General features: G+C 35.4%; 1 protein-coding gene across 1 annotated transcript in view; it reads right to left on the reverse strand.

The window, feature by feature from the left end:
* Positions 1-24,896, reverse strand: part of LOC137199732 (uncharacterized) — a 64,310-nt gene that overhangs the window by 24,779 nt on the left and 14,635 nt on the right. Inside the window, exon 6 of the mRNA XM_067614235.1 lies at positions 22,080-22,113. Within this exon, the coding sequence (XP_067470336.1) occupies positions 22,080-22,113 (34 nt within the window). The remainder of the gene's footprint in view (positions 1-22,079; positions 22,114-24,896) is intronic.

The raw sequence follows: 24,896 nt of genomic DNA on the forward strand, positions 1-24,896 counted from the left end.
TTTAGATTATATTGCAATAAACAATATATATCTTGATGTATTGAAATCTCCTCTAAACTACTGTAAACTACTAAAATACTAAACTACTAAATGAACTGCTGTTACAATAAAGTTAAATAAAGATAAATAAAGTACTGTTATAATAGATACATTGAGTATATTTGATGTATAGCCCACCCTTAATTTGAACATTTATTGAAATGAAACAATGTGAGAAGTTTAGAGGTAAAATCACTATTTGGAGGAGCTGTTAACAACTCATAGACATGTGAAATGTGACCCCGACTACACACTGCTTTTTGTAAGACGTCAAAAGCCAAAAAGGTTGTGTCAAATTATGTCAAATCTTCATCTGAAAAGTAACTAAAGTGGAAAAGTGGACGTATAAAGATGCAGAAAACCTTCTGCCCATCACTCTTACTTCTTATATGTCCTGAACTTGTCTTGGAGCCTTCTGAGCTTCTCACTCCTTTCTTTCCTTTTATCTTTGTCTCTTGTTGCAGGGAGAGGAGGAGCTGAAGCGTCTGCAGGTTGGATAGTTGTAGGTGGACTGGTCTGGACAGCCACTGGTGAGTGTGTTGACTTTGTTTCTATCTCAGAACTACTTCCAACAACAAGCTCCTGGATGGTGGGGGGTGTCGTCTTTTCCTTTTCCTTGATAAAAACACAGAACATAATTTGTTTCAAAATGCTGAGTCAGTATGTCACATCTTATCTCTGCACAGTGATTTTTTACTCTCAGACAGATTATATTCAACATATTTTCACGTTTGTATTCCTTTATAAATAAATCTCAGTTTTTGGTGATTGTCAGATATCTTCTGCACATTTTCGTACACATTTACTTTTAACAACTCTTGGTAAATCAAATATCATATTATTGTAAACTCTCAATACTAGCCTTCCATCTAACATGAATCCAACCCCACATCTCAATTAACATGGTGCAAATGTATGAATTCCCAAAGAATATCTAATTACCATTTGAATGAATCTTTTCCTTTTTAATCTTTTATATTCACATATTCCTGAAACATAATCTAAAATATAACAAACACATCTATAAACATTTACATATTTCTATAACCTGAAGTTGATCATCACCAAAACTAAACTGAGCACTGCTTTCTCTGCCTGATTCTTGAAGATGTAAGACTTGTTTTTATTTCTGATTAATGTTAGGCCTCCTCTTTTACACCATTCAGAAAATCATTGCTTGTAAATCGTCCTCATTTTCTAACAGTAATACACAGAAACATCAACATTATAAAGAATTTTACAGGTTTGATTGATGAGGTTTGACAAGTTGATCAAATTCACAGTTTACATCTATTTGATATATCTTTTATTTCAAGATATCATCGTTATTTAAGGGCAATTACAGACGACAAGACTTTGAGTTGTTGTGCAGACTGTTGTCATGTAGACATGAGGCTGAACAAACAAACAACACAACTGATCTCAGACGAGATGTATTGATTACAAGATTACTCTAGTTTAGCGTTTCTCAACCGGGGCAGTACGGCCCCCCAGGGGACATTCAGAGAACATCAGGGGCTGTTGAAAGTAATATTTTTGAAAGGGGGCATTGAGGTGTTCTTGGGGGACGTGTCTGTTTTTAACGCCAGTTCAGTCCTACCTTCAACACAATTTCATCGTTAAACTTCAGAGTTTTCTTATGTTTTTTCACAGCGCTGTCAGGTCTATTTTCCTCCGTTTTAAACGCGTAACTACAGTCAAATTTGTGCATTGGATTCTTAGCGCTTCGAAGTTGTGGGTGACCTACACTCAACACTGTACTTGAACGCCTCCTGAACAGACACACGGGTGAACCATGCTGAGTCTCTACTTCGTCATTTATGGTCGCGCTAACTTCTCTGTTCTCTCCTCTGCTCTAGTTGTTGGTGTTATTACTTTGTAACGTATATTAAAACAAACTCCTGTAAACTTATAGCTACTGGCCGAAACAGCCCCTCCTCTCAACGAACTAATGATAATGATATTCCAACTGTCCAGTTAAACCAAATCTGTTATCTGGCATCCAATGGCATGCTTTCTAAAAATGATATAACACAGAATAATAATCAACATTAATATTCAGAGGAGACAATTAGCCTACATTTTAATTGATTTTTATTTATTCTGCCCTCTTAAACTTAAACAATCCACGATTAAAGGATACCTACAAGTTATTTTCGATGTTCCTTCAAAAGTGAAAGCTGGTCCACTTTAAACTGATCGATACCATCGAGCAATGTGATGAATTTCTTCATATTAAATTTGTAACAATGACACTTAAACAGTCCACTTATTATATTCAACACATACACTTTAAATCGGTCTGGGATTAATTGAACGTGACATGATAGTCAGACACTATTGACCTTCATCATCGATCATCGCCATCTTACCCCTCCGAAATTCGACAGTATTTCATAGCAGACTGATATCCTGACATTTCAGATAAAAGTCTGCCCTCTTAAACTTCCAAAATAAATAAATTAATAAAAATCAACGATTAAAGGATATCAACAAATTATATTCGATGTTCCTCTAAAAGTGAAAATACAGCTGGTGCACTTCAATGCTATCAAGCAATGCGATGAATTTCCTCATATTAAGTTTGTAACAACTACATTTAATCAGTCCACTTATTATATTCAACACATACACTTTAAATCGGTCTGGGATGACTTGAACGTGACATGATAGTCAGACACTATTGACATTCATCATCGCCATCTTACTTGAGTGTCATAAATACATGCAGCTGTTTACCCAAAATGTCCTCAAACTGAAATGTCATTTTGTGCCTAATGATAGACTTATCTTGGACTTTTAGCCACTTGAAATAAAAATGTCCTGACAGCTCTGATGGAGCTCATGATTGATCCAGAAGGGCTGTTTTATTACAAACAATTCAACTGTACAAACCCGGAATCAGTGTGTAACATCTGGCTGACCAGTCTGATGTATAGCACAACACAGAACATTAATAATTACCATCCTGTTGGCGTGTTAATGAAGTTACTGCTGCTGTGCCACGTGCGTAAATGCGCACATCTCTCTCTCAGTTTGGAGACGCACATGATTCTGCTGCTATGTGATGCTGCAGATATTTCATAAACTCAAAGGAAATAATCACACATTCATTAACACCTGAACAGACATTATTCTAAACCGTTACAGACCTGAAACACATTAACAGCTGTTTTTTTGACGGACATGTCAAAATGTTACATAATAGATGCGAAATACTAGAGAGAAGTAAAAGAGACAAAATACACGGAAGTTGATTTGTGATTCTGGAGAGCTCTGTGTGCAGCTCTGCTAACTAAAGCCGCGCAAACTTGTGCGTTCTCTGGAAGATTGTATTATGGACAAATCTCTGTGCTGAAATGTGGAGAAAAGCCTGAAACACTGGAGATAATTTATTTATTATTTTTAATGACCTCTGCTCGTCGTAAAAAACACTTTGACGTCTGCATCCTTAATACATCCTGTATGAGTCTATTTTATGCTGCGCCCTGTTTGTCACCCTTCGATTTGACGAGTAACGGAAATATTGTTTTAAGAATAAAATGATCTGTTACACTTTAACGGTTGATTTCTACTGCTAAATCCTAAACATGATATATTAAGGCTGGCAAGAAGATTCATTAAAGTATATAAAGTGCAGTTACAATACCTTTAAAGACTGAAACACACTGCGACACGATTTAACAAGTCAACAGGAACCAGAGTCTCTTTCCGGTTTAGTTCATCACCTCCACTTTTCTTCTTAGTTATGTTGTTTGTTTCCTTCAGTCATAGTAATAAAGTTATTCGACAGTATTTCATATCAGACTGATATTCTGAGATTTCAGATAAAATTCTGCCCTCTTAAACTTAACAAATCCACGATTAAAGGATACCTACAAGCAGCACCGCAACGTAACCGTGCGGGGAGGAGGGGGGGAGGGGGTTGAGACACAAATTAACACAGCAGAGCGAGTAAAGGTGCTGACCCTGCGTCTGTAAAGATACAGGACCTGTCCGTGGTCCTGCGCATTTGACTCCCCCCCCATTACACATTGTCGCAGAGTGCAGGATTTAATAATCAAATACTCAGTACTACTTACAGAACTCTACTGTGAGGAAAGAACAAGCTTTATTTTGGAGCTCATGATTGATCCAGAGGAGCTGTTTTATTACAAACAATTCAACTGTATAAACCTGGAATCAGTGTGTAACATCTGGCTGACCAGTCTGATGTATAGTACAACACAGAACATTAATAATTACCATCCTGTTGGCGTGTTAATGAAGTTTCTGCTGCTGTGTGATGCTGCCGGTATTAATAAAGTCAAAGGAAATAATCTGACACACAGCAGCTGTGAACAACAATCTGAACATCAGTAATCCTACTGATGTTTCTGCAAAATCCCAGTTTTAGATCTACAGACTCACATTAACAGCTGCATCTTCACAGACATTTCAGTAGGTTTTGTATTAGATGCGATCAGTGGTGAAATACTGTCGTCTAAAAATACTCAATTACAAGTAAAAGTCCTGAATTGAAAATGTCACTGAAGTAAAAGTACAGAAGTATTATCAGCAAAATGTACTTGAAGTATCAAAAGTACTCGTTGTGCAGACTGTTATATTATTATAGTATATTATATTCTTTGTTTCTATCACTAACAAATACATGTGAGAGCATTTAAATGTTTTATTTTATTGATGTGGAGGTAAATTTAGATACTTTGGTAGATTAATAATAATATTATATTATCATATATATAAATTTAAACTTTATATAGCACCTTTCACATCAAGTGCACAACATCCTTTTAATAGAAAATAAAAGAGCAACAATTTAAACAACAGTTAGAATATCAAAATGTATTATTTTATGTCAAATCTTCATCTGAAATGTAACCAAAGCTGTCAAATAAATGTAGTGGAGTAGAAAGTACAATATTTCCCTCTGAAATGTAGCGGGGTGGAAATATAAAATAGCATCAAATACAAATATTCAAGTAAAGTACAAGTACCTCAAAGGTGTACTTGAGTACACTACCTGAGTAAGTATACTTAGTTATTTAGAGAAGTAAAATAGGTGAAATTGAAGTCGGTTTTACACTGAATTTTGAAGGGAACAAATGATCTTTCTTCCAGTTTTTGAAGTTAATCCTGTTTTATTATTGGCTTTGTAGGTGAACTGCAGGGGGGCCAGGACTGGGTCTGTGATGGCTCTGAGGTGAATAAGCACAAGGTGCTTCATCTGAAAAAATGACTTTTAAATCTATATCAAGTTGTTATATCTTCAGGGTTACTTATATCTTAAAGTTTTCAGGATCCACAAAAGGCCTCACTGACCTCTATATAACAATATAAACACAATATGAAGCCTGTGTGCATGTAAATCCCAAACAAAATGATCTTTTATCACCAGCTAATCAACAGTTTTCACATGGAGAGAAGTCTTTATTATATCAGAAGAGTTATTTCTGCTTTTAATGGTCAGTTCACCCAAATTACAGAAAGACAGAGAGGTGATGAATTAAAGAAAACAACTTGAATAAACATAACAAATACAGATGATACATAGAGGGCATGAAGGGTTATTAAATGTTTTCTATTAAAGATGTGAATCATATACTGTGGTCTTCACAGTCACCAGATCAACACCACATGATGGAAAATCTTTTAGAATAAACAGTGTTCATCCTGTGTAGAATTACACAGACTTGGAGAATCAATGACAAGCATCTGTTCTGGAGGCTCGTGGTGGAACATCACCTTACTGTGTTCATGTTTTTTTTGTTTTTTCCTTTAATTTGTCAAACATCTGTAGAAGACTTGTTGATTGAGGATGTTGTAATTGAATGTCATGTATTGTAATGTGTATGTGTACTTTCAGCTAACTAGCTCTGACAGACAATTCAAAAGTAACACAAGAAGGACTTTAACTCTATTAGAGATCAGCTGGAGTCACGTTCACTTCTACACTACTGGAAAAGGTCAACTTATCTTATACTATAGATCCTCATGAGGAGTCATTCTTTATTTCAACTTGACCTCTAGACTTGCAGCACAGATCATTGTTGAGAACCATTCAAAACTCAGTGCAGCTCCAATACTGCACTTTTTAGTCAATTGAGCTCCCTAAGCTTTGTTGACAGTTTACACATAAGTTCTGTAGGTTTATTCCAGGACAGAGAAGTTTGGAACAAGTTTAATTGCAAGGAGGGTTGTGTATATACTGTAACACCTTCAGTAACTGGGGATATTTTTGTGCTCACAGAAAATATTGTCATGAAGAAAAGTAGGTGTTAATGGTTTTAATTGAACGGATACAAACACAGAGTTATTTAAATACAGACAGATGAGCAGCTGATTCTAGGTTGTTCTATCTAACACTTGTTGAACTACAATAAAAATTGTATTTAAGTGGCCAAATGAAGAATCTGAGCTTCAGTCAGAGAGAGGAATGTCTGATTGATCGGGCTCAAGAACCCAGAAAGAGAATTTGCAAATGTCAAATGTCTTCTTTTATAGCTCCACCAGTTCATTTCATTTTTGTCTCATGAAACTCAGTTTCCTCATTCAGACACACTTAACAAGAGCACAGACACCAAAACATCAGAGCTGCTTCAAAGAGGAGATATATATCAATACATAAGTGAGAATACAGAATAATGTAAAGGCAAGTTTAATAGTTTTACTGTAAGGCAAAAAGACACTCAGTTAAGCTGGTAGTGATAATATACAAATTTTACCCACATCATCTATACTTAACAAGTGTCAGTTTTGGGTAAAGTAGGCACCATGTTTGAACAAGGAAGAAGAATATATGAATTAAAGAAGAGGATATTTCTGATTCTGCTCAGTCACTTTTCAAAGGGAATGACTCCTCTCTCTTTTTTTAAAATTTCTCCTGAACGTTGTTTCCAATTTGCTTTTAGCTTTGTCTCTTGTTGCAGGGAGAGGAGGAGTTGAAGCGTCTGCAAGCTGGATAGTTGTAGATGGACTAGTCAGGACAACCACTGGTGGGTGCGTAGACTATGTTTCTATCCCAGCACTGCTTCCAACAACAAGCTCCTGGGTGGTGGAGGGTGTCGTCTTTTCCTTTTCCCTGATAAAAACACAAAACATAATTTGCACAGTTTCAAAAGTTGAGTCAGTATGTCACATCTTATCTCTGCACAGTGATCTTTTACTTTCAGACAGATTATATTCAACATATTTTTCACATTTGTATTCATTTTATAAATAAATCTCAGTTTTTGGTGATTGTCAGATATCTTCTGCACATTTTTGTTCACATTTACCTTTTACATTATATTTTAACAACTCTTGGTAAATTAAATATTGTATTCCATAAACTCACAATACTAGCCTTCCATCTAACATGAATCCAACCCCACATCTCAATTAACATGGTGCAAATATGTGAATTCCCAAAGAATATCTAATTACGATTTGAATTAATCTTTTTTTTTTTTAAATCTTTTATAACTGTATATCCCTGAAACATAATCTAAAACACAACAAACACATCTATAAACATTTACATATTTCTATAACCTGAAGTTGATCATCACCAAAACTAAACTGAGCACTGCTTTCTCTGCCTGATTCTTGAAGATGTAAGACTTGTTTTTCTTTCTGATTAATGATAGGCCTCCTCTTTTACACCATTCAGAAAATCATTGCTTGTAAATCGTCCTCATTTTCTAACAGTAATATACAGAAACATCAACATTATAAAGAATATTTATAAGTTCAATTCCATAACCGTTCCAACTGCTTCACCTCTCTTGTAAATCAATAAAAACAGTAAATAGGGTTGGTGATAGAACATTGCCCTGCTTAATCCCTGAAACATCCTGTGTAACATCCACTTCCACACAGGTTACAGGTGAGCTTCATAAAAAATTTAACAAGTTAATCAAATTCACAGTTTACAATATATATCATATATTTCAAGATATCATCATTATTTAAGGGCAATTACAGACCACAAGACTTTGAAAATCTCAGAGTTGCTGAGCTGCTCAAACCACAAGACATATTTCTCCCAGACTGTTGTCATGTAGACATGAGGCTGAACAAACAACACAACTGATCTCAGACCAGGTGAATTGATTACAAGATTACTCTAGTTAGAAAGATCAGTGACAAGAGCGAATGATTGTGATAGTCAACAAAAAACATGTGAGAAGTCACTTATATACCCAGCTAGTTATGGAGCTTGTTGAGGGTCAGAGTTCAATGAGCCTCTCTTCCATCTCTTATGTTCACAATCAGTGGAACACTAGTCCTGATCCTCACCCTCTTTGTAGCCACGATGTTTGTTTTGTTTTAGACTCTGATTGGATACTGCTCTACTCCCATCTCAGACTCTTCTCCAAGTAAAATCAAACGCATCTTGTTTTTTGTCTACCATGAAATCAAATATGTTTGAAAACTGATGTAGTGTCTAGGATGGCTGAAGATGTGGTCAACACCAGTCCCAGAGACCCCTCGAACTAAAAGACCCATCATGGCGAGCACAAGTGTGGATTCTGTGCCAACTCAAGGGTTTTTGTCACAGATCTACAAAATTTGTCTGAGCTAATTATGGCAAAAATCTTGTAGTCTGCACTAACAGTAATCATTCGGAAAATCATTTTGTTCCTTGTCATCAAAATGTTTCATGTTAAAATCATTACTGATGCTGTTTTTGAGATAGACAAGTACAACTATACAAATATACCAAGCGAATGTCCAGATAGATTGAGTTATTTCAGCCGTGCTAGCAGGACGGCCCTAAGAATGACAACGTCAGTCAGCCAGCTCAACCAGTTTGGTCCAGACTAAAATTTCTCTATTGCACACAGTCAGAGATCCACTTCTATTGTGAAACACCAAAGTCCACCCGAACCATCACGTTAATCTATCAACTAATTTGTCTTCCCATGACATACAATATATAATGCAGCCAATACAATCTGAATTGAAAACAAGTATAACTTAATACTGGGATGAGCATTTCATTGACTTTCTTCATATTATATTTATTGTGAATGCTGAAAGCATTCATACTTTTGTTATCCAAATCTTTATTGTGTGATTGCTGAATGCAATCACACATTGTTCCTCTCACTCTTTATTCTTATTCCGTCTTCCGTATGTTTTTTGCTGCGTTTCAACTGCTGCATACTTTGTGCTATAAAAACCATTCAACTGTCAATCTGTGCAACTCATTCAGCAGATGTGTGCTTGTATTTTTCTGAAATGCAACATGTTTCAGCGATTTTATATAATTTTTTAAAACATTAAAATTTATAATGGCAGTCTATGGGATGAATCGTCCAACCGAGTTGGAACTTTCGTCACTTTGACACTCAACTGCTCGGAAGTCCCTTATTGTACAGACACCATTCAAACTGTAAAATGTTCACAAAACTTTGAACTTTCAAAGTTATCAGATTGTTTAATGATATCTGTTGTAGTTTTTCAGCAATTTAAGCCCAAAGTCAGGGGTTTGGCAGACTTTGTCAGGTCTCACAAGTGTGTCATGTGATCACACTTGTGAGACTTGTGAGAGCACAGATATTTTTAGACCAGAAATGTTTTTTCTAAACTGCTGTCACTCCCACAAATTTAACTCCTCAAACACATATCTTGCCTCAGTATGTTGCCACAAGCCTCCTTTCTCTCAAAATGTAAATACATTTCACATAGGACTTATAGTTTTTGAGATCTGAACCTTAATTGATAAGAGTCCCTGTCATGTTCTCATTGACTGCAATACAGTCTGCAGGATGTGTGTCTCCTTTCACTCCCGTTTTTAAAATTACAGATTCTCTTCCCTCAAACACTTTTTACACATATCATTCATTCTCATGTTAGACTAGTCTTGCTTTTATTAATGATGTACACATCTCTGAGATTCAAGCTCTAGTTTGAGACAAATACATTTTCCTCATCAAAATGGAGATTTTTTCCTCTCATTTTTGTGAATGTCTGTTGGTTCAGTGGTTTAGAACACTTTTCTCTGATCAGCTTCACCTTGGATGACAAGGGAAGGAGTCCAGGTGATGTCAATCTGCTTAATGAGCTGAGCTGAACTGAACTGCTTTTTTGTTAATTTTATGCAATTGACAGACTAAACACCAAAATCACACTAAGAGCAGGCGCGTAATAGTCCGAGAGGCCACATTGGACCCCAGGGTAACTAACTAAAGGCCTCTCCTGCAGTGGCTACAGTCAATGTTCATGAGTCCACCATCAGGAGAACATGGAACATCAATGGTGTGTATGGCAGAGTTGTAGGGGAAAAAAGCCACTTCTCTCTACAAGATAAGTGGATAAGCTAGAGGACAATTGGAAATATGTTCTGTGGATGGATGAGACCGTAGTTGAACTTTTCGGCTTGAATGACAAGCATTATGTTTGGCGATGAGCAAACATTGCATTCCAGCATAAGAACCTTATCCCATCTGTGAAACACGGTGGTGGTAGTATCATGAACCTGGACCAGTATCTCTGGACCAGGACGGCTTGCAATCATTGAAGGAGCTATGAGTTCTAAATTGTACCAGCACATGTCAAGGTATCTGTCTGTGAACTGAAGCTCAACATAAAGTGTGTCATGCAGTAAGACAACAACCCTAAACGAACAAGTTATTCTACCAAAGAATAGTTAGAGCAGAAGAAAGATAATGTTTTGGAATGGCAGAGTCAAAGTCCTGCCCTTAATCCTATAGAAAAGCTGTGGAAGGACCTGAAGCAGGCAGTTAATGCCAAGAAGTCCACCAACATCCCTGAGTTGAGACTGTTCTGTAAGGAGGAATGGGCTAAAATTCCTCCAAGCTGATGTGCAGGGCTTATAAATGATTACCAGAAACATTTGGTTGAAAAGGGGGGTCACACCAGTTACTGAAAGCAAGGTTTCACATACTTTTGCCTCATACAAATATGTAATATTGGATAATTTTCCTCAATAAATAAATGGATAAGTTTAATGTTTTTGTCTCATTTGTTTAATTGGGTTCCCTTTATCTAGTTTTAGGACGTGTAAATATCTGATCACGTTTTAGGTTATATTTATGCAGAAATACAGAATATTCTGAAGGGTTCATAAACTTTCAATCAGCACTGTATGACTGTCCCACATTTTAAACCACATTGTCTAAATTGGGACAATGAAAAATTGATTGGAATTTAAAAAATATGAAAGATGTTTTCATCATATTATAGCATATTTTGTTATCTTAAAACAAGCATGTTTACATGAAAGTAAAATTTACTCAAGAAGCTGCAGAATTGTTTGATGAATAAAGCAGTTTAATCACACATTTTAATGCCAGTCAACGTTCATCCTGTGTTTGTCTCTTCATGGAGGAATCACTTTTTCCAAATGACACAAACAACAAAACATATGTATAAACACTTGATTTTATTCTCAGCAGAATAATCCAACAAGGGGTGTAGTTTATCATTTTCAGCATAATAAATGAAGCAGTGGGATAAAAAGGACAGTAGTCAGGGACAGTAATCCATAAAGTGCAGGTACAAACACTGGCTGAGTCATGACTTGGTGACGTTACACAAAGTGCAAACTTACAACACAAGCTCATCATTACATTTTAACTGAGGACAGACTGTAAAGGCTGCACAGTCAATCACAGTGTGATCATAGCTGGTTCTTAGCTTAATTAAGTTTTAGTTTAATGCTTTTTGTATCTAATTAACAAACAGTTACTCATATTGGCACCAGTAATCTCACAATATTTAAAGCTACATTCAGTGGCAGCTAGCAATAACGGACTGAAACTATTATATTAAATGAAATAACCAGAAACCCTTTAATATCAGTTACCTGCAGAAATCCAGAAATTCAAGTTATGCTTGTGTATTTCTGATAAAACTTAGAAAGAAGATTTTGGCAATATGTCATTGGGATGAGTTCCTGTCATCCAGCTGAGAAAAACAGCGAAGACAAACGGATGCAAGCAAACTTTTCACAATGAAAAATTGTTTTGAAGTCATTGATACTTGTTAATCTTAGCTAAATATAACATATAGTGTTGGCAACTCAAATGCAACTTTACATTTATATAGGGACAGAGCACAGACCCCAAAGCATCAGAGCTGCTTCAAAGAGGAGATATATATCAATACATAAGTGAGAGTACAGAATACCATAAAGGCGAGCTTATCAGTTTTACTGTAAGGCAAAAAGACACTCAGTCAAGCTGGCAGTGATAAATTTTTAACCACATCATCTATACTTAACAAGTTTCAGTTTTGGGTAAAGTAGGCACCCTGTTTGAACAAGGAACAAGGAATTAAAGAAGATGATATTTCTGATTCTGCGAGAGGAGGAGTTGAAGCATCTGCAGGCTGGATAGTTGTAGGTGGACTGGTCTGGACAGCCACTGGTGGGTGTGTTGACTTTGTTTCCATCCTAGCACAACAAGCTCCTGGATGGTGGGGGAGCTCGTTTTTTCCTTTTCCCTGTTAAAAACACACAACATAATTTGAACATCACACCATTTCAAAATGCTGAGTCAGTATGTCACATCTTATCTCTGCACAGTGATCTTTTACTTTCAGATAGATTATATTCAACATATTTTTCACATTTGTATTCCTTTTACAAATAAATCTCAGTTTTTGGTGATTGCCAGATATCTTCTGCACATTTTTGTACACATTTACCTTTTACATTATATTTTAACAACTCTTGGTAAATCAAATATTGTATTATTGTAAACTCACAATACTAGCCTTCCATCTAACATGAATCCAACCCCACATCTCAATCAACATGATGCAAATATGTGAATTCACAAAGAATATCTAATTGTCATTTTTTAATCCTTTATATTCACATATTCCTGAAGCATAATCCAAAATACAACAAAAAAAATCTATAAACATTTACATATTTCTATAACCTGAAGTTGATCATCACCAAAACTAAACTGAGCACTGCTTTCTCTGCCTGATTCTTGAAGATGTAAAACTTGTTTTTCTTTCTGATGGAATAGAATTAATATGAAATTGACTGAACTGGAAACAAAATTCTGCTACATCAACATTTGGTGCATCAGAAAAATCAAATAATGGAGGAGAATTTAGTATCACACTGACAAGTGATGAAGTGATGATGAAGATGCTTATAAAGTGATTATGAATCTTGATATTTTGAAATCTCCTCTAAACTACTAAAATAATAAACTACTAAATGAACTGCTGTTACAATAATGTTGAATAAAATAGATAAATAATAAAGTACTGTTATAATGGAGTTAGAAGTAAAAAGTACAACATTTTCTTCTGAAATGTAGTGGAGATGAAGTATTAAGTTGCAGAAAACCTTCTGCCCATGACTCTTACCTCCTAGTTAGAGGAGGCCATAAGTAACGGTTGACCACTTGAGTCGCAACCATTGACGGGTGTGTTGACATTGTTTCCATCCCAGCACTACTTCCAACACCAAGCTCCTGGGTGGTGGGGGGGTTCATCTTTTGCTTTTTCCTGCTGAAAACACAGAACATAATTTTCAATGCACGGTACTGTTATAATAGAGTTATAATAGAGTTAAATAAAGTACTGTTATAATAGAGTTAAATATCATTTCTATCTGAACTGATATTTAGGAGATCAGAGGTGTTGTAAGGAGTTGGCAGGAGGTGGCGTTCAGACAGAGACATAAGAACACATGGAAGGAGATATATGATTTATTCAGATTGTCTTATATAGTTAGTTAATAGGTATGTGCCTCTCATATAAAAATGAATATGAAACAACATTTTCTTCCACAGACTCAATGTAGACTTCAGTTATTGTGATGATGATACACAAGCTTATGTCTCCATAAGGTCTGGACCCGTATTTATCAAACTTCAGAACGCTCTAAAGAAACAACTGAGGAGTAAAACAACTGTTTGCTGAGTCTGAACAATAAGACACATTTATCAAGAGACAACTTAAAGCAAAGTGTAAAAGTAACATTTACAGTAAGAGCAACTCTCAAGTGATCACATGAAGGAATAACTAATCAGAGATATGGATTGATGATATGGATCTGCCATATTGTACATACTTTAAATAATTCTTACAGTTTATTCAGTGGTATGTTATTCTGCTAGAACATATATAATAATAAGTTCAATTTATTTGTGGGAAATATTTAAACCTCCAGGAATAATGAATGTGAAATGAACAACAATCTAATATATTTATAATGTATAAATATATAAATATGGATGAATTAATAGGAAATTGAAACTGAAAGAAAAACAACAACAACAAGATTCTGCTACATCAACGTTTGGTACATCAGAAAAATCATATAATGAAGGAGAATCTAGTATCACACTGACAAGTGATGAAGTGATGATGAAGATGCTTATAAAGTGATTATGAATTAAATCAATAACAGATTTATTCTTGATTCTGTGGCCACTGAATGATTTCTCTCCTCTTCTCACACAGAGTTATAATTATGTTGACAGTTTCATCAATATATTGCAAAAAGTGTGTTAAAGAATCAATATGTGAGTTACAGGTTTGACTCACCCACTGTCTGAAGACAAGACTGAAACATCATCAACTGTTGCAACGTCCATCAATGGATGTGAGAAGAGAGATTCACTGAAGTCCAGCCGGCTGCAAATAATAATCATTGTTATGTTATAATATATAAATATATAAATAGAGATGAAATAATAGGAAATTGACTGAAATGGAAACAAAATTCTGCTTCGTCAACATCTGATATACGTCAGAGAAATCATATAATGGAGGAGAATCTAGTATCACACTGACAAGTTCAGATAATAAAGATGATTAGAAAGTGACTGCAAATAAAATCAATGTCAGATTTATTCTTGATTCTGTGTCCACTGAATGATTTTAATGATGTTGACAGATTCACCAGATGTTTTCTGATTGTTTGTTGATAAATGCTAAAAACAGGAAAAAGTGATGTAACATCCTGTCAAATGTTCAAAGACAAATAATAGACTAAAACTTCTCTATTTATAATAATGCTGCTTAACATATTATTCATCACAACCAATTATATTTTGTACAATCAGACAGAAAACGGAGGCTCGGCTCTGTTTTCTGTACTGCAGTCATCTAAGATCTACTCTGAACCAACTTAACAGACCTCTGCAGCTCTCTGACATTTAACAACATTTTATATCAACACAAGTTTCATCAATAATTTTTATTCTCAAGTTTGTCAACTTTTATCTTTCACTTAAGACAAATTTTTACTTTTAGCAGTTTGATAAATACAGGCTCTGTTGTTATTGATTTGTTTTGTCTTGATGTTATCAAGTGCTGGAATAAAACTGAAATTTTAATTATTATGATTAATATGATGATGATGATGCTTATTACTATTATTATTACTAGTATTATTATTATTGTTATTATTGTTATTATTGTTATTATTGTTATTATTATTATTATTATTATTATTATTATTATTATTATTACACTCAGAGCAGACTGACGGAAGATCATTTATAAGAATAAAAAATAGAAGGACTGACCTCTAAGGAACACTTTTCTCTGTGTTAACTGAGATGGATTTTTTTTTACCATTTAATAAAACACACTGTTTCTAGTTATAAAGATATAAATGAAATCACAGCAAAGCAGATCGAGAAAGACCAAAAATAAAGTTTATGAAGAAGACCCAACATGAGAATATCAGCCATCCAGACATAACAACTGCTGGATACACAACTACCAGATAGACATCAGAAAAGTTCAGGAATAATGTTTTCTGTTCACACTGAATCATTTCTGGCTCTAACATTTGTGGTCATTTTGATCTTGAAGAAAAGTCAGTTGATTTTACTGATTCAAGTGTCTGTCAGTGTGGATACAAGTGAAAAGATAAATGTAAATATGATCAGCTAACAAAACAAGCTGCTGAAACCAGAGATGTATTGAATGGAGGAACAGTTATTCCTTGTTTACACAGGTCACAGAGCAAAGCAGCACGTTAACCAACACAGATACTAATATTATAAAGTAACAGAATGGTGACTTACTCTGACAGTGAGGCAGCAGGTCTGAATGGAACCTCAATGCGCATCACAGGTTTACTGAACACAACACAGAGAACAGTCATTTTAAACAGTCAGAGATCCTCATCTCACCTCTGAGCTTTGGTCTGGTTGTCATGTTGCCCACACAGAGGGGTTTCAGAGGGATGGACCCCCTCCTCTGTCTCCTCAAACTGATTCATTGCAAGCATACACTTGCACACAAACACATGCAACTACTATAAGTAAAATGGCAAACAGAAACCCAATTCATGAGTTCATGAATGTTGGTGTTAATGAGTTGTAATTATCAGCCCACCTTCCCTACAGAAATAAATCTTGTCTGATTGTGTCTATGAAGTTCACTGACACCATGAATGTACTTAGGTTTGTGTCCATTTTGTGTTGTCAAGTCAGACTCTGCACTGCCTGATGTGACCACTAGATGTCCTGAGTTCATTTGTCTTTACCAGCAGTAATAACTTCATTGACACACCAACAGGATCAATCAGAAATCTGTGTTTTTTTCTACACATTTGACAGATCAGCTGTCAGTCAGACACAGCTTCTCTGCATTTCCTCACTAGTCACTGAGTACATGAGGGCTGAGAGCAATTATCAATTAATCAAATAACTGTTATTTCTGCAGTTAATGCTAGAATGACAACTTTTAAAACATGTTGTGCACACTGATCTGACAGTGTGTGTCAAACAAAAGAGCGTCAACTGAAACTTTTACCAGAAAAATTGGCAATTGTAAGAATTTGCTACATGCATTCATCATCACCTGGGTCATTAAGTATAACTCTGCAACCCTGGCAAGTCAGGAGCAGCCTGTTAACAGTTCATAATAGACTAATCCAAATATCAAAGAACCCTGTATAACATAAAATCCAACATGGTACAAATTATTATGATGAGTGTATCTGAAGAAGCAATATTAACTTCAAAGTAAGGCTGGGCTATATGGCCTATAAAAATATTGCAATATTTTTAGGATATATCACAATAAGCGATACATATCTTGATATTTTGAAATCTCCTCAAAACTGCTGTCAACTACTAAAACACTAAACTACTAAATAAAGTGCTGTTACAATAAATTTAAATAAAATACTGTAATAATAGAGTCCAATAAAGCTTTGATTAATGAAATTAATCCAAGCGGAACCACTGATGCTTTTGTTATGAAGCACCCAGCACATCTCAGGACAGAAGTGTTGATATAATTACTGTGGACAACAACAGTTAGCGGTTAGCAATTAGTGGAAAGTTAAACTTTTACTGGTCAGACACAAAAACACATGCCTCACCTCACATACATACGTGGCACACACTCGCCCAGGAGAGTTGTATGAATTGTTTCCTGTTTCCTGCCAACAATCCATGTTGGCTTCTTTTAAGTAAGTTAATGATGTTTTTCTTAACCCAAGTAGTGTTTTTAACCCAAACTGCAATGTGCCAACCAATTGTAAACTGGTAAATGGCTGCAAGCTTTTATCCAAAACACTTTACAATTTACTGCTCATTCACTCAGCAGCAAGCTGCCATTCAAGGTTCTGGTCTATTATCAAAGTTACATCCAAACATTTCAACAATACACACAGTTGGTAAAGGGAAGGTCTGGTTTTATAACTTGTTCCACACAGAAACAAACAATATACTTCAAACTGCACGGTTGGTACCAAGATTTAAGCTGTGAGTTATGTTGTTTGTTCTGATCTCAAACGCTCTGTGTGTGTGTGTGTGTGTGTGTACAAAAGATTTAAGAATGTGTGACGCCTGCAGAAGTGTGATCACATATTGGTAAATGAAATTGTTTGGTTTTAGTGTGCTTTAAAGAGGATATGTATTTTATCTGTGCACTGTTTTTCCTTTTCTTCAAAAATAAGCATAAACTAGTTTAAAACAGAATAATTGGTCTGCTATAGCAGTTTTCCAACAATAGATGGCAGTGTGGGGCCGTGGTTCGCCACAGTGACTGTAGTAAGGAGCATGCGCAGCTCTCTTCTCCTCACAACTGTGGACGATTTAACAGCGATTGGCTACGTCTCTCTGTCTCACGTTTCTGTCCTGTATTTCAGGTTAGTAATGTATCAAAAACTCGCAGAAATTGCTGCAGTTTGTCAGCTAATGCTGTATTTCAGTTTAAGTATGCAAGTGAAACGGGCGGTGAGCGTGTTTGTTTGTTTTGATTTTACAAAAGTAGCACCTCCGAGAAAAACAACAATGGCGCCAGGCACACATAGGTTTTTGTGTTAGTAGACATACTAATCCTGAAATGTTAGTTTGGGCCACACGTCTCCACTATTTGGTTAATTTTACAGACTGGGTGACTCCATAAATTACTTGTGATGTATAAGGCGTATAATCATTTTAAAATGAGTTAAAAACTGTTGGGAACAGTGTGAGTGTATGAATTTGATGTTCAGACTTTCGGTTATTAGTACTGTTGTGTGTAAGCCCACCTGATACTTGATAGTGTTTGTGTGTCAGTACATTTAAGATGCAACACTAGCCAAAACTTATTTGGAAGTATGAATGTAGAGGTATAGAAGTAACTCAGAGACAAAATGTCATTTTTGTACATGTTGTATAAACACAGAAAATATGTCTAGCGAGACAATGAATGTCCAGTAATAGTACAAACTGGTTTAATGAGAAAAAAGGGCAATGCACAGTATAAAGTGAATGACGTAAATAAACACAACTGTGGACGATTCACCAGCGAAAAGCCACGTCTCTCTGTCTCACATTTTTGTCCTGTATTTCAGGATATATATAACTGCTTATGGGTGCTGCAGCCTGGTACCTGTAACAAATGCAGTAAAATTTTACTGTTAATAAAGTCTTACTTCTTAATATCACGATCATCTGACTTTTTACTCTTGCTGGACACACAGCTGGATGCAGAGGAAACCCGACTCTCCAGAGAGATTCTGACAGACATGAAGGAAAAGCCACCAGAGTGGAAAATTAGAAGGTTTGCCATATAATCACAGCAACTGTTGGATAAACAGAAACTTTGAAGTAGATAATAAGATAATTTACTAAAATTGATTCTCAAAAAGTGTTTGAAAGAATTTATATACAGGTTAAACGGTTGACTCACCTACTGTCTGATGACCAAACTGAATCATAATCACTTGATGCAACATCCCTCTCTGAATCTGAAGAGGAAGATCCACCAGGGTCCAGCCTGCAGCAAGTAATAATCATAATTATGACACTTCTTCAAGAGTATGAAAATAAACATTACAATCAACAGCAACTTCATTTCAAATATGAAAAAGTGTGTGTAATAATCCAAAGGAAGTTATGGATTTAATGTGTGACTGTATATTATTTCAATCAAAAGGATCCTTAAATGATTTTCTTTCGGAAGAAAATAAGCAACAGAGAAGCAAAGCTGGTCCAGGTCTATATTTATCAAGCATCTCAGAAGGAAATCACTACCAACTGGACAAAAATTCTCTCAGTGATGCAAATTCGGTCCCACTTTTAGGACAAGGAGCACAAAACATTTGATCAACTTTCTTAACTGAGGAAATCACTTCTATCTGTACTGATATTTAGGAGATCAGAGGTGTTGTAAGGAGTTGGCAGGAGGTGGCATTCAGACAGAGACATAAGAACACATGGAAGGAGATATATGATATATTCAGATTGTCTTCAATAGTTAGTTAATATGTATGTGGCTGTAAAAACAAACTCAAATAAACAAGACAATTAAAATGGTTCCATATAAAAATTAATATGAAACATAATTTTGTTCCACAGACTCAATGTAGACTTCAGTTATTGTGATGATGATACACAAGTTTATGTCTCCATAAGGTCTGGACCCGTATTTATCAAACTTCAGAACGCTCTAAAGAAACAACTGAGGAGTAAAACAACTGTTTGTTGAGTCTGAACAATAAGACACATTTATCAAGAGACAACTTAAAGCAAAGTGTAAAAGTAACATTTACAGTAAGAGCAACTCTCAAGTGATCACATGAAGGAATAACCAATCAGAGATATGGACTGATGGATCTGCCATATTGTACATACTTTAAATAATTCTTACAGTTTATTCAGTGGTATGTTATTCTGCTAGAACATATATAATAATAAGTTCAATTTATTTGTGGGAAATATTTAAACCTCCAGGAATAATGAATGTGAAATGAACAACAATCTAATATATTTATAATGTATAAATATATAAATATGGATGAATTAATAGGAAATTAAAACTGAAATGGAAACAAAATTCTGCTTCGTCAATGTCTGATATACATCAGAGAATCATATAATGGAGGAGAATTTAGAATCACACTGTTGAGTAATGAAGTGATGATGAAGATGCTTATAAAGTGATTACGAATAAAATCAGATTTATTCTTGATTCTGTGGTCACTGATGATTTCTCTCCTCTTCTCACACAGAGTTATAATTATGTTGACAGATTCATCAATATATTGCAAAAAGTGTGTTAAAGAATCAATATATGAGTTACAGGTTTGACTCACCAACTGTCTAAAGACAAGACTGAATAACGATCACCTCTTGCAAACGTTATCTTTGGATATAAGAAGTGAGATCCAGCAAAGTTCCCCAGGCTGCAAGTAATAATCATTGTTATGTTATAATATATAAATAGAGATTAAATAATAGAAATTTGGCTGAAATGGAAATAAAATTCTGCTTGTGTTATATCAACACAAGTTTGATAAATAATTTTTATTCTCAAGTTTGTCAACTTTTATCTTTCACTTAAGTCCAAATTTTTACTTTTAGCAGTTTGATAAATACAGGCTCTGTTGTTATTGATTTGTTTTGTCTTGCTGATATCAAGTGCTGGAATAAAACAGAAACTTTAAACATTATTATTATTATTAGTATTATTATTATTATTATTATTATTATTATTATTATTATTATTATTATTATTATTATTGTACTCAGAGCAGACTGATGGAAGATCATTTATGAGTATGAAAAATAGAAGGTCTGACCCCTTTACCATTTAATAGAACACACTGTAAATATGTTCAGCTAACAAAACAAGCTGCTGAAACCAGAGATGTATTGAATGGAGGAACAGTTATTCCTTGTTTACACAGGTCACAGAGCAAAGCAGCACGTTAACCAACATAGATACTAATATTATAAAGTAACAGAATGGTGACTTACAGTGGCAGTGAGGCAGCAGCTCTGAATGGACCCTCAGTGTACATCATGGGTATACTGAACACAACACACACACACACATCTTTGACTAAAGATGATGGAGTAACATCACTTCTGATTTCTAACTCAGGAGCAAACAGGAGAAATCTCACCGAGAAAAAGTCATTTTATACAGTCAGAGATCCTCATCTCACCTCTGAGCTTTGGTCTGGTTGTCATGTTGCCCACACAGAGGGGTTTCAGAGGGATGGACCCCCTCCTCTGTCTCCTCACAGTGATTCATTGCAAGCATACACTTGCACACAAACACACTCAACTACTATAAGTAAAATGGCAAACAGAAACCCAATTCATGAGTTCATGAATGTTGGTGTTAATGAGTTGAATCTTGTCTGATTGTGTCTATGAAGTTCACTGACACCATGAATGTACTTAGGTTTGTGTCCAGTTTGTGTTCTCATGTCAGACTCTGCACTGCCTGATGTGACCACTAGATGTCCTGAGTTCATTTGTCTTTACCAGCAGTAATAACTTCATTAACACACCAACAGGATCAATCAGAATCTGTGTTTTTTTCTACACATTTGACAGATCAGCTGTCAGTCAGACACAACTTCTCTGCATTTCCTCACTAGTCACTGAGTACATGAGGGCTGAGAGCAGTTATCAATTAATCAAATAACTGTTATTTCTGCAATTAATGCTAGAATGCTATGGCAGATTTATTCTTGATTCTGTGGCCACTGATGATTTCTCTCCTCTTCACAGAGTTATAATTATGTTGACACTTTCATCAATATATTGCAAAAAGTGTGTTAAAGAATCAATATGTGAGTTACAGGTTTGACTCACCAACTGTCTGAAGACAAGACTGAATCAAGATCAGCTGTTGCAACATCCTTCATCAATGGATGTGAGAGACCTCCACAAAAGTTCAGCAGGGTGCAAGTAGTAATCGTTGTTATGTAATAACATATAAATATATGAAATTAATGGAAACAAAATTCTGCTTCATCAACGTCTGATATACGTCAGAGAAATCATATAATGGAGGAGAATCTAGTATCACACTGACAAGTTCAGATAATAAAGATGATTAGAAAGTGACTGCAAATAAAATCAATGTCAGATTTATTCTTGATTCTGTGTCCACTGAATGATTTTAATGATGTTGACAGATTCACCAGATGTTTTCTGATTGTTTGTTGATAAATGCTGAAAAGTGATGTAACATCCTGTCAAATGTTCAAAGACAAATAATAGACTAAAACTTCTCTATTTATAATGATGCTGCTTAACATATTATTCATCACAACCAATTATATTTTGTACAATCAGACAGAAAACGGAGGCTCGGCTCTGTTTTCTGTACTGCAGTCATCTAAGATCTACTCTGAACCAACTTAACAGACCTCTGCAGCTCTCTGACATTTAACAACATTTTACATCAACACAAGTTTGATAAAAAGCTGTTATCAAGTGTTGGACTAAAACTGAAATTTTAATCATTATTATTATTATTACACTCGGAGCAGACTGATGGAAGATCATTTATGAGAATAAAAAATAGAAGGTCTGACCCCTAAGGAACACCTTTCTCTGTGTTAACTACGATGGATTTTTTACCATTTAATAAAACACACTGTTTCTTGTTATAAAGATATAAATGAAACCACAGCAAAGCAGATCAAGAAAGATCAAAATAAAGTTGATGAAGAAGACCCAACATGAGAATATCAGCCATCCAGACACAACAACTGCTGGATACACAACTACCAGATAGACATCAGAAAAGTTCAGGAATAATGTTTTCTGTTCACACTGAATCATTTCTGGCTCGAACATTTGTGCTCATTTTGATCTTGAAGAAAAGTAAGTTGATTTTACTGATTCAAGTGTCTGTCAGTGTGGATACAAGTGACAGAAAAGATAAATGTAAATATGATCAGCTAACAAAACAAGCTGCTGAAACCAGAGATGTATTGAATGGAGGAACAGTTATTCCTTGTTTACACAGGTCACAGAGCAAAGCAGCACGTTAACCAACATAGATACTAATATTATAAAGTAATAGAATGGTGACTTACTCTGACAGTGAGGCAGCAGCTCTGAATGGAACCTCAATGCGCATCACAGGCATACTGAACACAACACACACACACACACAGACACCGTTTGAGATCAAAACATCTCACATCTTTCACATCTTTGACTAAAGATGGTGGAGTAATGTTGCTGCTGATTTCTGACTCAGGAGCAAACAGGAGAAATCTCACAGAGAAAAAGTCATTTTAAACAGTCAGAGATCCTCATCTCACCTCTGAGCTTTGGTCTGGTTGTCATGTTGCCCACACAGAGGGGTTTCAGAGGGATGGACCCCCTCCTCTGTCTCCTCACACAAACACATTGCACATGTTCACCTGCACACAAACACACCCAACTATTATAAGTAAAATGTCAAACAGAAACCCAATTCATGAGTTGATGAATGTTGGTGTTAATGAGTTGTAATTATCAGCCCACCTTCCCTACAGAAATAAATCTTGTCTGATTGTGTCTATGAAGTTCACTGACACCATGAATGTACTTAGGTTTGTGTCCATTTTGTGTTGTCATGTCAGACTCTGCACTGCCTGATGTGACCACTAGATGTCCTGAGTTCATTTGTCTTTTCCAGCAGTAATAACTTCATTAACACACCAACAGGATCAATCAGAATCTGTGTTTTTTTCTACACATTTGACAGATCAGCTGTCAGTCAGACACAACTTCTCTGCATTCCCTCACTAGTCACTGAGTACATGAGGGCTGAGAGCAGTTATCAATTAATTAAATAACTGTTATTTCTGCAATTAACTCTAGAATACCAACCTTTAAAACATGTGCACACTGATCTGACAGTGTGTGTTAGGCAAAGGATAGCATCAACTGAAACATTTGCAATTGTAAGAATTTGCTACACGCATTCATCATCACCTGGGTCATTAAGTATAACTCTGTAACCCAGTCAAGTCAGGAGCAGCCTGTTAACAGCTCATAATAGACTAATCCAAATAACAAAGAACCCTGTATAACATATTAAAATCCAACATGGTACACATTATTGTGTTGATTGTATTTCAAGGAGCAATATTAACTTCAAAGTAATGCTGTGTAACATAGCCTATAAAAAATATTGCAATATTATTAGGCTATATCGCAATAAACACTATATATCTTGATATTTTCTCTAAACTTATGTAAACTACTAAAATAATAAACTACTAAATAAACTGCTGTTACAATAAAGTTAAATAAAGTTTTAAAAAAGTACTGTTATAATAGATACATCGAGTATATTTGATATATCGCCCACCCCTAATTTGAGCTGTTAATAACTCATAGACATCTGAAATGTGACCCTGACTACACACTGCTTTATGTAAGACGTCAAAAGCCAAAAAGGTTGTGTCAGATTATGTCAAATCTTCATCTGAAAAGTAACTAAAGCTGTCAAATAAATGTAGTGGAGTCATTAGACTTCAGGGTATTCTTATGTTTTTTCACACTGCTGTCAGGTCTATTTTCTGCGCTTAATTACAGTCAAATTTGTGTATTGGGTTTTTCGAAGTTGCGGGTGACCTACACTCACCACTGTACCTGAACGCCTCCTGAGGAGACACACGGGGA

The sequence above is a fragment of the Thunnus thynnus genome, chromosome 16 (genome assembly GCF_963924715.1).
Source record: "Thunnus thynnus chromosome 16, fThuThy2.1, whole genome shotgun sequence".
Classification (NCBI taxonomy): domain Eukaryota; kingdom Metazoa; phylum Chordata; class Actinopteri; order Scombriformes; family Scombridae; genus Thunnus; species Thunnus thynnus.